Raw genomic sequence first — 11317 nt, 5'->3', positions numbered from 1 at the left:
CAGATGTGCTTTATTTCCCCCTCCCTCTTTTTCCTTTTCCGTTTAGTTCCTGATGTATCACTGTTCAACGTATAGCTAGTTTAGACATATGGCTGAAACAAATGCCAGTTCCCTATGGAAGCAGTACTGTAAATCTGCTATCAGATCATCCATGTGTAAATTATTTGCTTAATTGATTCTGTGTTGTGTTTTGTTCCTTGGATATTGTTTATTGTTCCATTTGGTGTGAGGGGGGGAAATCTAGCTGTTTAAAAGCAAATTTCTATCTGCAGCCTCAATGGTCTCAAAGTACCTGGGATTGAACCCACCTCTGAAAATGCTATTTTAGCGGCTATAATTTAAGACTCTGTGGATTTAATGAGACTTTAATATAATCCTGGGCAGCTTCTGCAAGAAATCCTACTGTAAGGAGCTGCCTCTGTCATTATGTTTAAAACACTGCTGGTCTGTTACATCTTCTGGCCGCTTCTCTGCTGAAGAGGGATACACTTTGTGACTGCAAAGAGCATAATATGAGAGTCATTGGGTCTAAATGGATGAGTTTTGTTGAGATTTGCACCACTTGTTGTTATTATGTAATTAAAAATATATAGATGGTGATGTACTTTATTTCCCCCTCCCACTCTCTTCTTTCCCAGGCCCCCCTCCTCCACCTCTCCACATCCGAGTGAACAAAAAGGATGCACTCATTACCAAATCTTCCATCAACTTTACTTTCAACTGCAGCTGGTTCAGTGACACCAATGGAGCTGTGAAATACTTTACTGTGGTTGTGAGAGAGGCCGATGGTAAGTTTTCATTAATTAAAAGGTTTCTTTCTGTAACCCATATTAACACAAGGAGGGTATTTGTCCTCATCTACTGGCCAGATTTCAGAAGAGGTGTATGGATCTGCTTCTGCATCCAAGCCAATGAACCTGGTCCTTTAACTCAGCAGGGAGAAGCTTTTAGATCCAGAGGTCCAGTCTCCACTGGCACCATAGTTAAGGACAGAGTTATACTTCATTCTCTGGGATGTTACCATCCACATGTTTGGACAGTTTCCTTACTTAGAAGATGAGAGAACTCAAAGCGAATGTCTCGGAGAATAGAAATGGGATAGACTGTCTTGCTATGCACTGATTCAATAATGTAGCTTAGACACTAACTTGAAGCAGGTAGGAGTGTGTCTCAGCTTCAGTTTCTGTTGCCTTCAGTGTTGCCTGATAAGTCGTTATTAGAAAACAAAGGTAGCTTACAGTCAGAATAAAATGATTCATGTTGTTTATTTCATGAGGCAAATTGCTCTCACATACACCAATGTAAATCGAAGCAGAAAATGTCCCCATAGAGTGCATATGTATTTCCTTGCTTGTGCTATCCTGTAGAGAAGAAGAGTAGCTTTGCAGTTAAAGCCCTAAACTAGGACTCAGGAGATCCAAGTTTAATTCTTGACATTGCCACAAGCTCCCTTTGTGACCTTGTGTAAGTCACTTAATCATTCTGTGCCTCTGTTCCCATGTAAAAATAATCCTTTTTTTCTCCCACCCTGTGTCGTTCTTGTCTAGTCAGAGTGTAAGCTCTTTGGGGGCAAGGACTGTTTCTCTCTATGTATTGGTACAGCGCCTAGCACAGTTGACCCTCTTAGGCACTATCATAAATAATAAAACATCAGGATTCATTTCTGGGGACTACAATCGTTTCCTATTGCAACTATTCTCTGTACCCACTGGCTACTTTTTTTTAACCCCCTGTGGAAGGAGGCTGATGGCAGGGGTAGGGGTGGGGGTGGAGGGCAGAATTAGGCAGCAGAAGTGATTCACACAACCTTCTCAAGGCATCAGAACCTCCCTGTGCACACTGTTCTAGAATGGGATCTAGAAGAGAGAGAGCAAACTGCCCTGAGTTATCTAGCCAGGCAAGCCAGCATCGATCCAAAAATGTCCCCATAGACCAACATGCAGTGTGGGTTCAAATAGAAGACAGTGTGCCTGGAACACACTGAGCTAGGCTCAGTCCAAAAATGCTAGGGGTATGTCTATGTTGGAGCTGGAGGTGTAATTCCCAGCTCAGGCAGATATACACATGCTAGCTCTGATTGATATAGCACACTAACAAGTGGAGCAAATGCTGGTTCCCATCTGACACCCTATGTGCAGCCGCGGCTCTGCTGTTATTTTCAGCACACTAGATTGATCAGAGCTGGCATGGGCATGTCTACCTCCAGTTGCTGTGGCGACATACCCTAAGACTTGAATTTAAGGAATTGTGCCACAAGTCAGCAGTGTGTGGCGCATCACTCACTTAAGAAAAGCACAGATTATTTCTTTAGGACACTCAGTAATTTGAGTCTGTAGAGGTCTCTGTAAAGAAGGTGGCTTTCATGTGGCTTAACAGTTTTGAAGACAGTATAGCACAGTCTTTATCAGACTGTAAGAAGCTTTTTAAACCACAGCGTCAGGTTGCTTTGAAACACATAATTTCCTATCTGTAGGAATTTGCTGTTTGCTGTAGGAATCAGCTGTATTCTGCTTCTTCTCCTGGGGATCAGATTGCCACACCAGACCAGCTGTTGTTTGTAAAGATAACGTAGCTACTAATGACCCCTGCAGTTAAAGTTAATAATAACAATACGTATATAGTGTGTTTCTTCCATAGACCTTTAAGTGAGTTACAAAAGAAGGTAATTTGGCAGATGGGAAAACGGAGGCTCAGAGGGAAGTGACTTGCCTATGGTCATATAACAGTTTAGGGTCAGGCTAGAAATAGATCCCAGGTACCTAACTCCCAGACCCATGCTCTGTTCACTAGACCATGCTACCTCCCAGACAAAGTACAAAAGTTTGTCAAGTGTTAAATATGTCTATTGATGCCCTGGGCCTTAGATATTTACTGCACGAATAGCACGAGAGCTGTGGCATATGATGTGCAATTTTTTTTTTTACCATTTTTTTTCCTAGGCAGTGAAGAGCTGAAGCCAGATCAGCAGCACCCGTTACCTTCCTACATGGAATACAAACATAACAATTCCATACGTGTCTATCAGACAAACTATTTCGCAAGCAAATGTGCTGAAAACCTTGACAGCAGCTATAAGAGCTTTGACATTAAGCTTGGAGCTGAGATGGAAAGTCTGGGAGGAAAATGTGATCCCAATCAGCAGAAATTCTGTGACGGGCCACTGAAGCCAAGGACTGCCTACAGGTTAGATTTATTGTGGTAATCGTGCTGTGTGAGATGTGCTGTATTATTAGGTACTATGCTATCTCGATGCCTGATGTACTTAAGCTGCCATAGATTAATAACCTGTGTTACACAGTGTTCTCTGTGTTATATTGTGCAATTTATAAAAGCTTTGTCCGTGCCCCATCTCATAGGTAATATATAAACAATTCCTTCACCAGCCTAGGAATGCTACAATTCATTATGTACAAAACTCCGTGCAGTGAAAAGACCTCTTTTATCTCTTTTACTTTGATGGAGAACTTTGCTACAGTTGCTAATTTCTCTGTGGAGAGACTTAAGGGCTGGATCAGCAGCTGAGTCAGGGGAGCATTCGGGACAGCTAAAAGGGGGGGAGCAGGAGATGCAAAGGTAGTTTTGTGTTCCTCTAATTCTGTGGACAGGCTGCACAGGCCAATCTGCTGGTGCAGATTAGAGCAACCCAAAGGCTATTCTACCCTGTGCCAGCTTCCAACAGACTCAGGAAGCCTGTATAGCAGCTGAGGCTCACCAGGACAAAGGGAAGATTTAGCCACAGTCAGGCATGGTGTGGGAGCTGCTAGAGCACGTGTACACTCCTGTTGAGTCCTCTACACTGGCATGAACCTCCAAGGCTGAATCCAGTTACCTTAAGGCCACTTTGCACCTACGGCACAACAGAAAGCAGCTGTGTGACCCAGCATCTAGGCCTTAGATTTTAGCCAAAAACTAGAGTATTTGAAGTAATATCCCCAAACAATTATGATTTGTATTTCAGACAAACTGGATAACATGTATGTTTATTTAGAAGCTGCAGCTTCACATTAAATGTAATTACTTTTCCCTGCAGCATTAAATCAAGCTTAGCTACTAAATGTGGACTATTAGAAACTTGATGGGGCAGTTGTGCAATTGAAGTGAAAGCAGCTTTCAAGTGGGCTCTAGCTGGGTTCAGTGGAAATTATGCCCACTTATCCCTTCTCAGAATGAGACCTACTGTGAGTAAGGATTTCTACCTCTTAACTTCTTTGATTCTAAATTCTATCAGCTGGTCGGCAGGAACCTCCACCACAGGTTACCAAAGCCACAATGAGAGCTGAGTGACTAGATCAACAAACCATTCACAGACACTCATTTCAGCTTTTTAATGAATTTGCTTCGACTTCATTTGCGCTCCTTTTGCTTTCTGTGAATGCTCTTAGAAATGAGTTTGCTGAGAGGAAAAGTCATGGAGTTAAACAGTGAATTTCAATTGAATGTTGCAGAATTTTTGATTTTGTTCATTGTGCATGTCTGTATCAGAAACCTACTTAAGAACTATGTTCATCCAGTCAAAGAATGGACATCATGTGTCCAATCAAATCAATGTGTTCATGTGAACGGATTTGTTGATTGATTTTCAGTGACAAATTTTTGGCAATCAGGACCTTGTGAAAATAGCAAAGACCTAAAGCCAACAAAGACACCGCTCACTGTGATTAGTCTGTCCATCTCATGGGACTACTTTCATGATCCCCAGTACCCTAAGGTAACAAAGCCCCAATCCTGAAAACATTTACGCACATAAGTAGTCCATTTACAGGACTAATATTAGGAGAGATGGAAGTAGGTCCAGAGTATGACTATTCACATGCAAAGGTGTGTGCAGGATCAGGATCATAGACTATAATCCAAATCCAAGTCCCCATATGATAGTATTGAGGGCAGTTAACATATCCATAGATCAGCCAATCGGCAGTTTTTTTGGCTTACTGCAGCCCTATACAAAGAACACGCTGCGATATATATGCCTTCCTGCTGATCACAGTTAGGCAGAATTTTATTTCCTCAAGTTTAATATGTAGTAAGTGTCATCTAGTATCTAGTCCTTTCATTTTCCCCACATATTGTTGAGCAAAAGTTACTAAAAAATGGAATGAACTGTTGAGATGCTAAAAATATTGGCTTTGAAACTCTCACTAAAGCAGAAGCTGAACAACAAAAGGTATAACAATAACAGTAGTTAAAAGACACAGGAAATGTACTTAGTAAATTTTGTCTGGAAGCCCTGTTTTGTGATTTTGCTATTTCTGTGTTAACCTTTAGTTTTCTCCTATTTGATACCAACTCCCAAACAGATCTAATAAACCCTTCTGCTTTTTCAGGATCAGTATCCGAGCTTTCACCCAGCTCTTTAGTGAAGACCTGAGGGAATTCACGGAGCCACTCTTCTCAGATACATTTTTCTCTTTACCAATCACCACTGAGTCAGGTGAGTTTCTCCTTTATTCTCTACTAACTGTACCAGTTACATGGGTATCACACCCATTGGTGTTGGAGTGGGTAGGAGAATGCAGAAAGGACCTTGTTGCTGAACTGAGTTACTTTGAGATTCAGCTCTCCGCCAGTTAATATTTGGTATTCAGCACTGTCGATTAAAACAATAGCTGTGATGCTTCCCCTTCCATCCATGATTTCCTTCAGAAATATAAAGCTTCCTACAGATTATAGGTGTTCGCTTTAAAAGGGAGCGAGCGAGCAAGCAAGAGAGTGAGGACTGTGCAGCATCCTTTGGGATAGAAATAATACGTAGGGCTAGATTCTCCAGTCTGCTTTCTGCCACTCAAGCTGCTCAAAGTGGACAGAAATGGCTAGTGGAAATTTCCCTTGGTGCAGGGGAGCTCTCTTCTGGTGTAAAACTGGCAGAGATGATCTAACCACCTCCTGCACCAGCTGTCCCATGTGTCCAGGGTGTCGGGGAGATGTCAGAGGTGGGAGGGAGGTGTGGTGGAACTATGCTGATCCTTCATGGTGTAAGGTCACCTAGGGACTTTATGCCAGAGTTAGACCTGCTCCTCAGCAATTCTTAACTTATGCCGTGGCCAAGCAGCACAGGATCCGGGAGCCACAACCGGCCCCCTATGTTCCCCCATCTCGGCTATGGTGGAGCAATAAGCCCATAGGTTATAAATTGTTTGGGAAAGAACACATTGCCCAATAGAGCTGGGGTCCCTGACTGAGGGTCTTTAGTCACTGCTACAATACAAACAATAAATAATAACACAGCCCCTTGATACAAGGCTCTCAATACACTTTCCAAACACTGATTAAGCTTCAAAAACCCTTGAATCCAGGCAACAGTTACTTTCTGGATGTGAGAATGAAATGGGTTTGTCATCCAGTATAAATGGTCTCCAAATGGGATTGATCCAGTGAATTATCCTAGACTCAGTTTGAAAAATCCAGGGAATTACTGTAGCCTGGGGAACAGACCTGAACTCCTGGAAAATCTTGTTGTTTCTTTCACTCCCTAATTCTATAGAAGGAGAGAACTTTTTTCTCTTCTACCCGTTTCTTGCCTACCTGATGTACGGTATAAGTTCTTGAAAAACTAAGGAAGTAATATCAAAGCCCAGTCCTCCAAATATATATGCAGTTGACATTCCTTTGTATTTATTTCAGTTTCTTTAACTGATAACATTGTATGTATCTAATTCCTTTGCTCTTTGTGTGTGTGTATCTATCTTAGAGCCCATGTTTGGAGTTATAGAAGGCGTGAGTGCTGGTTTGTTTCTCATTGTGATGGTGGTGGCTGTCACTGCTTTATTTGTCTACAAACAAAAAATTAGGTAAGTAGGAACTCCCTTTTTTAAATTTTTGTTGCACAAGGTCTGATGAAATTTGATTTTCCATCTGAGACACTGAGGAAGGAGTAAAATTGGATGAAAACTTTAAATTGTATTTAGGAAAGCAAAAAACTTCATTCCATTTCCCTCACCATTTGTACAAATTAAATATTGAACTAAGAAGCCCCATATTATCCTTGATTTAAGGAACAGGATTTCCACTGATTAATAGGAGTTGCATGATCAAGGCTGCAGTGTGACCTTTGGCTCTTAATAGGGCTGGTCAACACATTTTCACTGGAGCAGTTTTCTGTCAGAAAATGTGGCTTCATTGAAACCTTTCATGAGAACTTGTTGATTTCAATTACATTTTTGATGAAATTATTCATTTTGACCCTCTCATTTTGGAAACATTGAAATATTTTCTTGCAATAATGTCAAAAAGTTTTAGTTTTGACTTTATTGTTCCATTTCATTTTGCACTGACTTTTATTCTATAATATTAATTGTATATATATATATATTTAAATATGTAAAATTAATTTAAATATGTAAATATTAAATATAATATTAACATAAAATGATAATTTTACCTTATTGAAACAAACATTTAACAGTATTGAAATGAAAATTTTTGATATTTCTGAGTCAAAAAAGTTTGGAATTTCTATTCTGTGGGAAATTTTGAAAATGCAACATTTCGCCTGGAGTTGGAATGGAATGTTTCTTTAAAATGTGTGGAATTGTTTTCCAACCAGCTCTAATTCTTAGTCTGCATGAAATTATTCTCTAGCAGTTTCTTCTAGACACTTAAACCCAAATTCAATGCAGATGTCTAGATGCTGACCATGGAAAAAAGCATGTGCACTTGTGTGAAAACTTGCATTTGTTTGTGCATACAGACAAGTGCATGCCTACATATCTGTATACATACACCGCTACCATGAGTAAAATGCAAGTTTTGCATTCACAATAGGTGTATACATTTTCTCCTGGCTGCTACTTAGGTACCTGCATTTGAAAATACGTCCCTTATCCTCTAATTTATTTTTGCTCTGTGTAGTTTGAATGTAAATCATATGAAGTGCATGTTTTCTGAACTGTATTGTGATTTCTTTGTTATGAGCTCTGTTCAATGGGTCAGTGAACGTCGGTATATTTTTCTGAGTCCTATACAGTAGGTAAATATTTATTTAACTTACAAGAGAGGTTTCTGAGGGAACAAATGGTGATCAGAGGTGGAGACCATGTGTGTGGTTTAGTGGAACATAGGAATGTAGGACTGCAAGGGATCTCCTGAGTCACTGAGTCCAGATCCCAGCTATTGCAGGCAGCCCCATCATATAATCCCATTCATAAATTTATCAAGCTCCATCTTAAAACTAGTTTGGTTGTTTGCCCCCACAACTCCTAGTGGGAGGCTGTTCCAGCGTCTCACTCCTCTGATGGTAAGAAACCTTCTAATTTCGAACCTGAATTTGTTCATGGCCGGTAAACACCAGGAAGGGAGAAGAGCTATTTAGCTAATGGACAATGTTGGCACAAGAACAGATGGATGTAAACTGGCCATGAACAGTGGAATGCGCACAGAATGAATTCCCAAAACTCCTCAAATCTATCCCAGTGCTGCCACTGACTACTGCTCTGATCCTTCACAAGTCCCAAATGGCCTGATTTTCAGAGGTGCTGAGCACCCACAATACTTGAAGCCAGTGAGAGCTGCAGGCACAATGCACTTCTGAAAAGCGCAGCAGTAACCTGTTCCCCATCTGCACATGGAACTAGGGATAGTACCTACCTCACAGGGATGTTCTGCAGATCGGTTGGTTAGGCCTTATCCTGTCATAGGACCAGGGCCGGTGGAAGGATGTTTCGCACCCTAGGCGAAACTTCCACCTTGTGCCCCCCACGTCCTCGAACCCCCACCCTGAGGCGCACCCCCCCGTGGCAGCTCCCTCCCCCTCCACCCTGAGGCACCCACCCCGCGGCAGCTCCCCGCCCCCCACCCTAAGGCACTCCCCCCCAGCTCACCACTGCCCCGCCTCCTCCCCAAGCACGCCGTGGCTGCTTCACTTCTCCCACCTTTTAGGCTTGTGGCGCCTAAGCTGATTGGCGCCGCAAGCCTGGGAGGCAGGAGAAATGAAGCAGCCACGGCATGCCCGGGGAGGAGGCGGGGCAGGGGTGAGTTGCCGCGGGGGCGGGGGTGCCTTAGGGTGGGGGGCGGGGAGCTGCTGGAAGGATGTTTCGCACCCTAGGCGAAACTTCCACCTTGCGCCCCCCACGTCCTCGAACCCCCGCCCTGAGGCCCACCCCCCCTGCGGCTGCTCCCCACCCCCCACCCTGAGGCACCCCCGCCCCCGTGGCAACTCACCCCTGCCCCGCCTCCTCCCCGGGCATGCCTTGGCTGCTTCACTTCTCCTGCCTCCCAGGCTTGCGGCGCCAATCAGCATAGGCGCCACAAGCCTGGAAGGTGGGAGAAGTGAAGCAGCCACGGCGTGCTTGGGGAGGAGGCGGGGCAGTGGTGAGCTGGGGGGGGGTGCCTTAGGGTGGGGGGCGAGGAGCTGCCGCGGGGTGGGTGCCTCAGGGCGGAGGGGGGGAGCTGCCGCGGGGGGGAGCTGCCGCAGGGGGGGTGCTCGGGGAGGAGGCGGGGCAGGGGTGAGCTGGGGCGGGGAGTTCCCCTGCGTGCCATCCCACCCCCCTTGCTGCAGGCAGCCCTCCCCGCGCTCTACTGCCCCAGCTCCCTCTGCCTAAATGCCGGCAGCGACCTGGGCGGCCGAAGATCTGGCCGCTGTGGTCGCTGCCGCAGAAAATGGCACTCCCCCAAATCCTAGTGCCCTAGGCGACCGCCTAGGTCACCTAAATGGTTGCACCAGCCCTGCATAGGACACCTGCTAGGACTGGCTGGAAAACGAGAATTCCATGTCAGCAGAAATTTTGAGGATTTGATTTTCTTTTTCCATTATGTGTTGGAACAAAACCAAGACCTTTCTAAATTTTTTAAGGGGAAAAAAAAACAGAGTGGGAGATTCAGACTAGAGACTTGAACCTGGGTCTCTGACATACCAGGTGAGCACGCTGGCCAGTGAAAGAGAGAAGCACCCACCCAGTCTATTGGTTATGCTGGGGTGGGTGCTTCTCTCTCTCACTGGAAATTCCCTCCTGGACCTGAGAAATGTTCCCCAAAAATGGTTTTCCATGAAAAGTTTCAGTTTTGACAAATCAGCATGTCAGTTAAAAAATTCCTGACTAGCTCTAATACCCACTTTAGTGGTAGTTTGGGCTGTGTCTCTTATGGTAAAAGCAGCCTGTTATTGTTTTACACCATTTTTTCTATATATGATATAATATTATTATCCTATTACAGCAAACTAAGGTACAGGAAAACTGTGCAGCTGCAAAGATCCACTTCAGAGCCGCAAATGAAACAGCCATCTCTTTTTATTCCTTTTATTTATTTCCTGCCACAAGATACTTTCGTTGCCCAACTTACGTTGACATTTGAACATAGCACTAAAACCAAAGTAAGAATAGCTTCCTTTGTATTGCAGTAATGGCCATGAACGACCTACAGCAAGGCTGAGCGTTCGCAGGGACAGGCCGTTGTCCGTCCATCTGAACTTGGGGCAGAGAGGGTAATCTCAAAGTTTGTTTCTAAGAGAAAACTGTTTTAACATGGCATCATAGATGAAACAGTCTCTCCGGTCACTCACTGACAAGTTGTTTCTTTTTCTTTTGAAATTATTTCTAGGAGCCGGAGAATTTCCAGGTAAAAGCAAATATTTCTTCATTTAAAACATCTTCCTTTGTAATGAATTAGATGAATAATGTCCTTGTTCTGTCCTGGGGTAACTTTGTTTTTTGTCTTGTTTTCTTCTGTCGAATGTTTTAGTCCAATAAAGATAAATCAGTTTGAAGGGCACTTCACCAAACTCCAAGCAGATTCCAACTACCTCCTGTCCAAGGAGTATGAGGTACGAATCCAATCCAGTCAAACCATTTCTTTATTGAACCAACTGGTTGGGTGCTAACTCTGGCTCACTAACCCTTCAGCCCCAGAGACATGCATTCCTGGGTCGTCTTCACACAAGTGAAAATGAGTTTGACAGTCTCAGCTTAGACCCTGTTTGTCCTGCTGCCAAAACCACAACTTAATTAGGCTCAGCTTGATCCAGTTGGCAGCCTCCATTCATCAAAGGCCCAGCACAGGACCACCAGGATGCGCTGAGGGTCAGGACTGAGTTGTGTGAACAGAGTGTGACAAATCATGAACAGTGCCTACCAGCAATGTGCCTGGCTCAAGCCAATGCCACCAGTTCTCTAATTTGAGTCTAATAAAAATCATTTCCTTTCCTTAGCCTTGCATGCTGTACATTCCGTGTTGTAGCATCCTTTGATTATTTTCACCTCGCATTCATTTCGGCCTTTTGCAGGACTTAAAAGATGTGGGTCGAAACCAATCGTGTGACATAGCACTTTTGCCGGAGAACAGAGGGAAAAATCGATACAATAATATATTGCCCTGTAAGTTTTAT

At 43.7% G+C, this 11317-nt stretch overlaps 1 protein-coding gene across 2 annotated transcripts in view; it reads left to right on the top strand.

Moving 5' to 3' along the window:
• The window catches only part of PTPRB (protein tyrosine phosphatase receptor type B), an 85433-nt gene that overhangs the window by 61317 nt on the left and 12799 nt on the right, over positions 1-11317 (top strand). For both annotated transcript variants that reach the window (XM_054026402.1, XM_054026411.1), the window contains 8 exons: positions 639-788; positions 2940-3183; positions 5325-5431; positions 6689-6788; positions 10334-10417; positions 10534-10551; positions 10675-10756; positions 11216-11306. In XM_054026402.1, the coding sequence (XP_053882377.1) occupies positions 639-788; positions 2940-3183; positions 5325-5431; positions 6689-6788; positions 10334-10417; positions 10534-10551; positions 10675-10756; positions 11216-11306 (876 nt within the window). The remainder of the gene's footprint in view (positions 1-638; positions 789-2939; positions 3184-5324; positions 5432-6688; positions 6789-10333; positions 10418-10533; positions 10552-10674; positions 10757-11215; positions 11307-11317) is intronic.

The sequence above is a fragment of the Malaclemys terrapin genome, chromosome 1, assembly GCF_027887155.1.
Source record: "Malaclemys terrapin pileata isolate rMalTer1 chromosome 1, rMalTer1.hap1, whole genome shotgun sequence".
NCBI lineage: Eukaryota > Metazoa > Chordata > Testudines > Emydidae > Malaclemys > Malaclemys terrapin.
The sequence above is the reverse complement of the archived record's forward strand: the minus strand, read 5'-3'. Positions and strand labels throughout refer to the sequence as shown.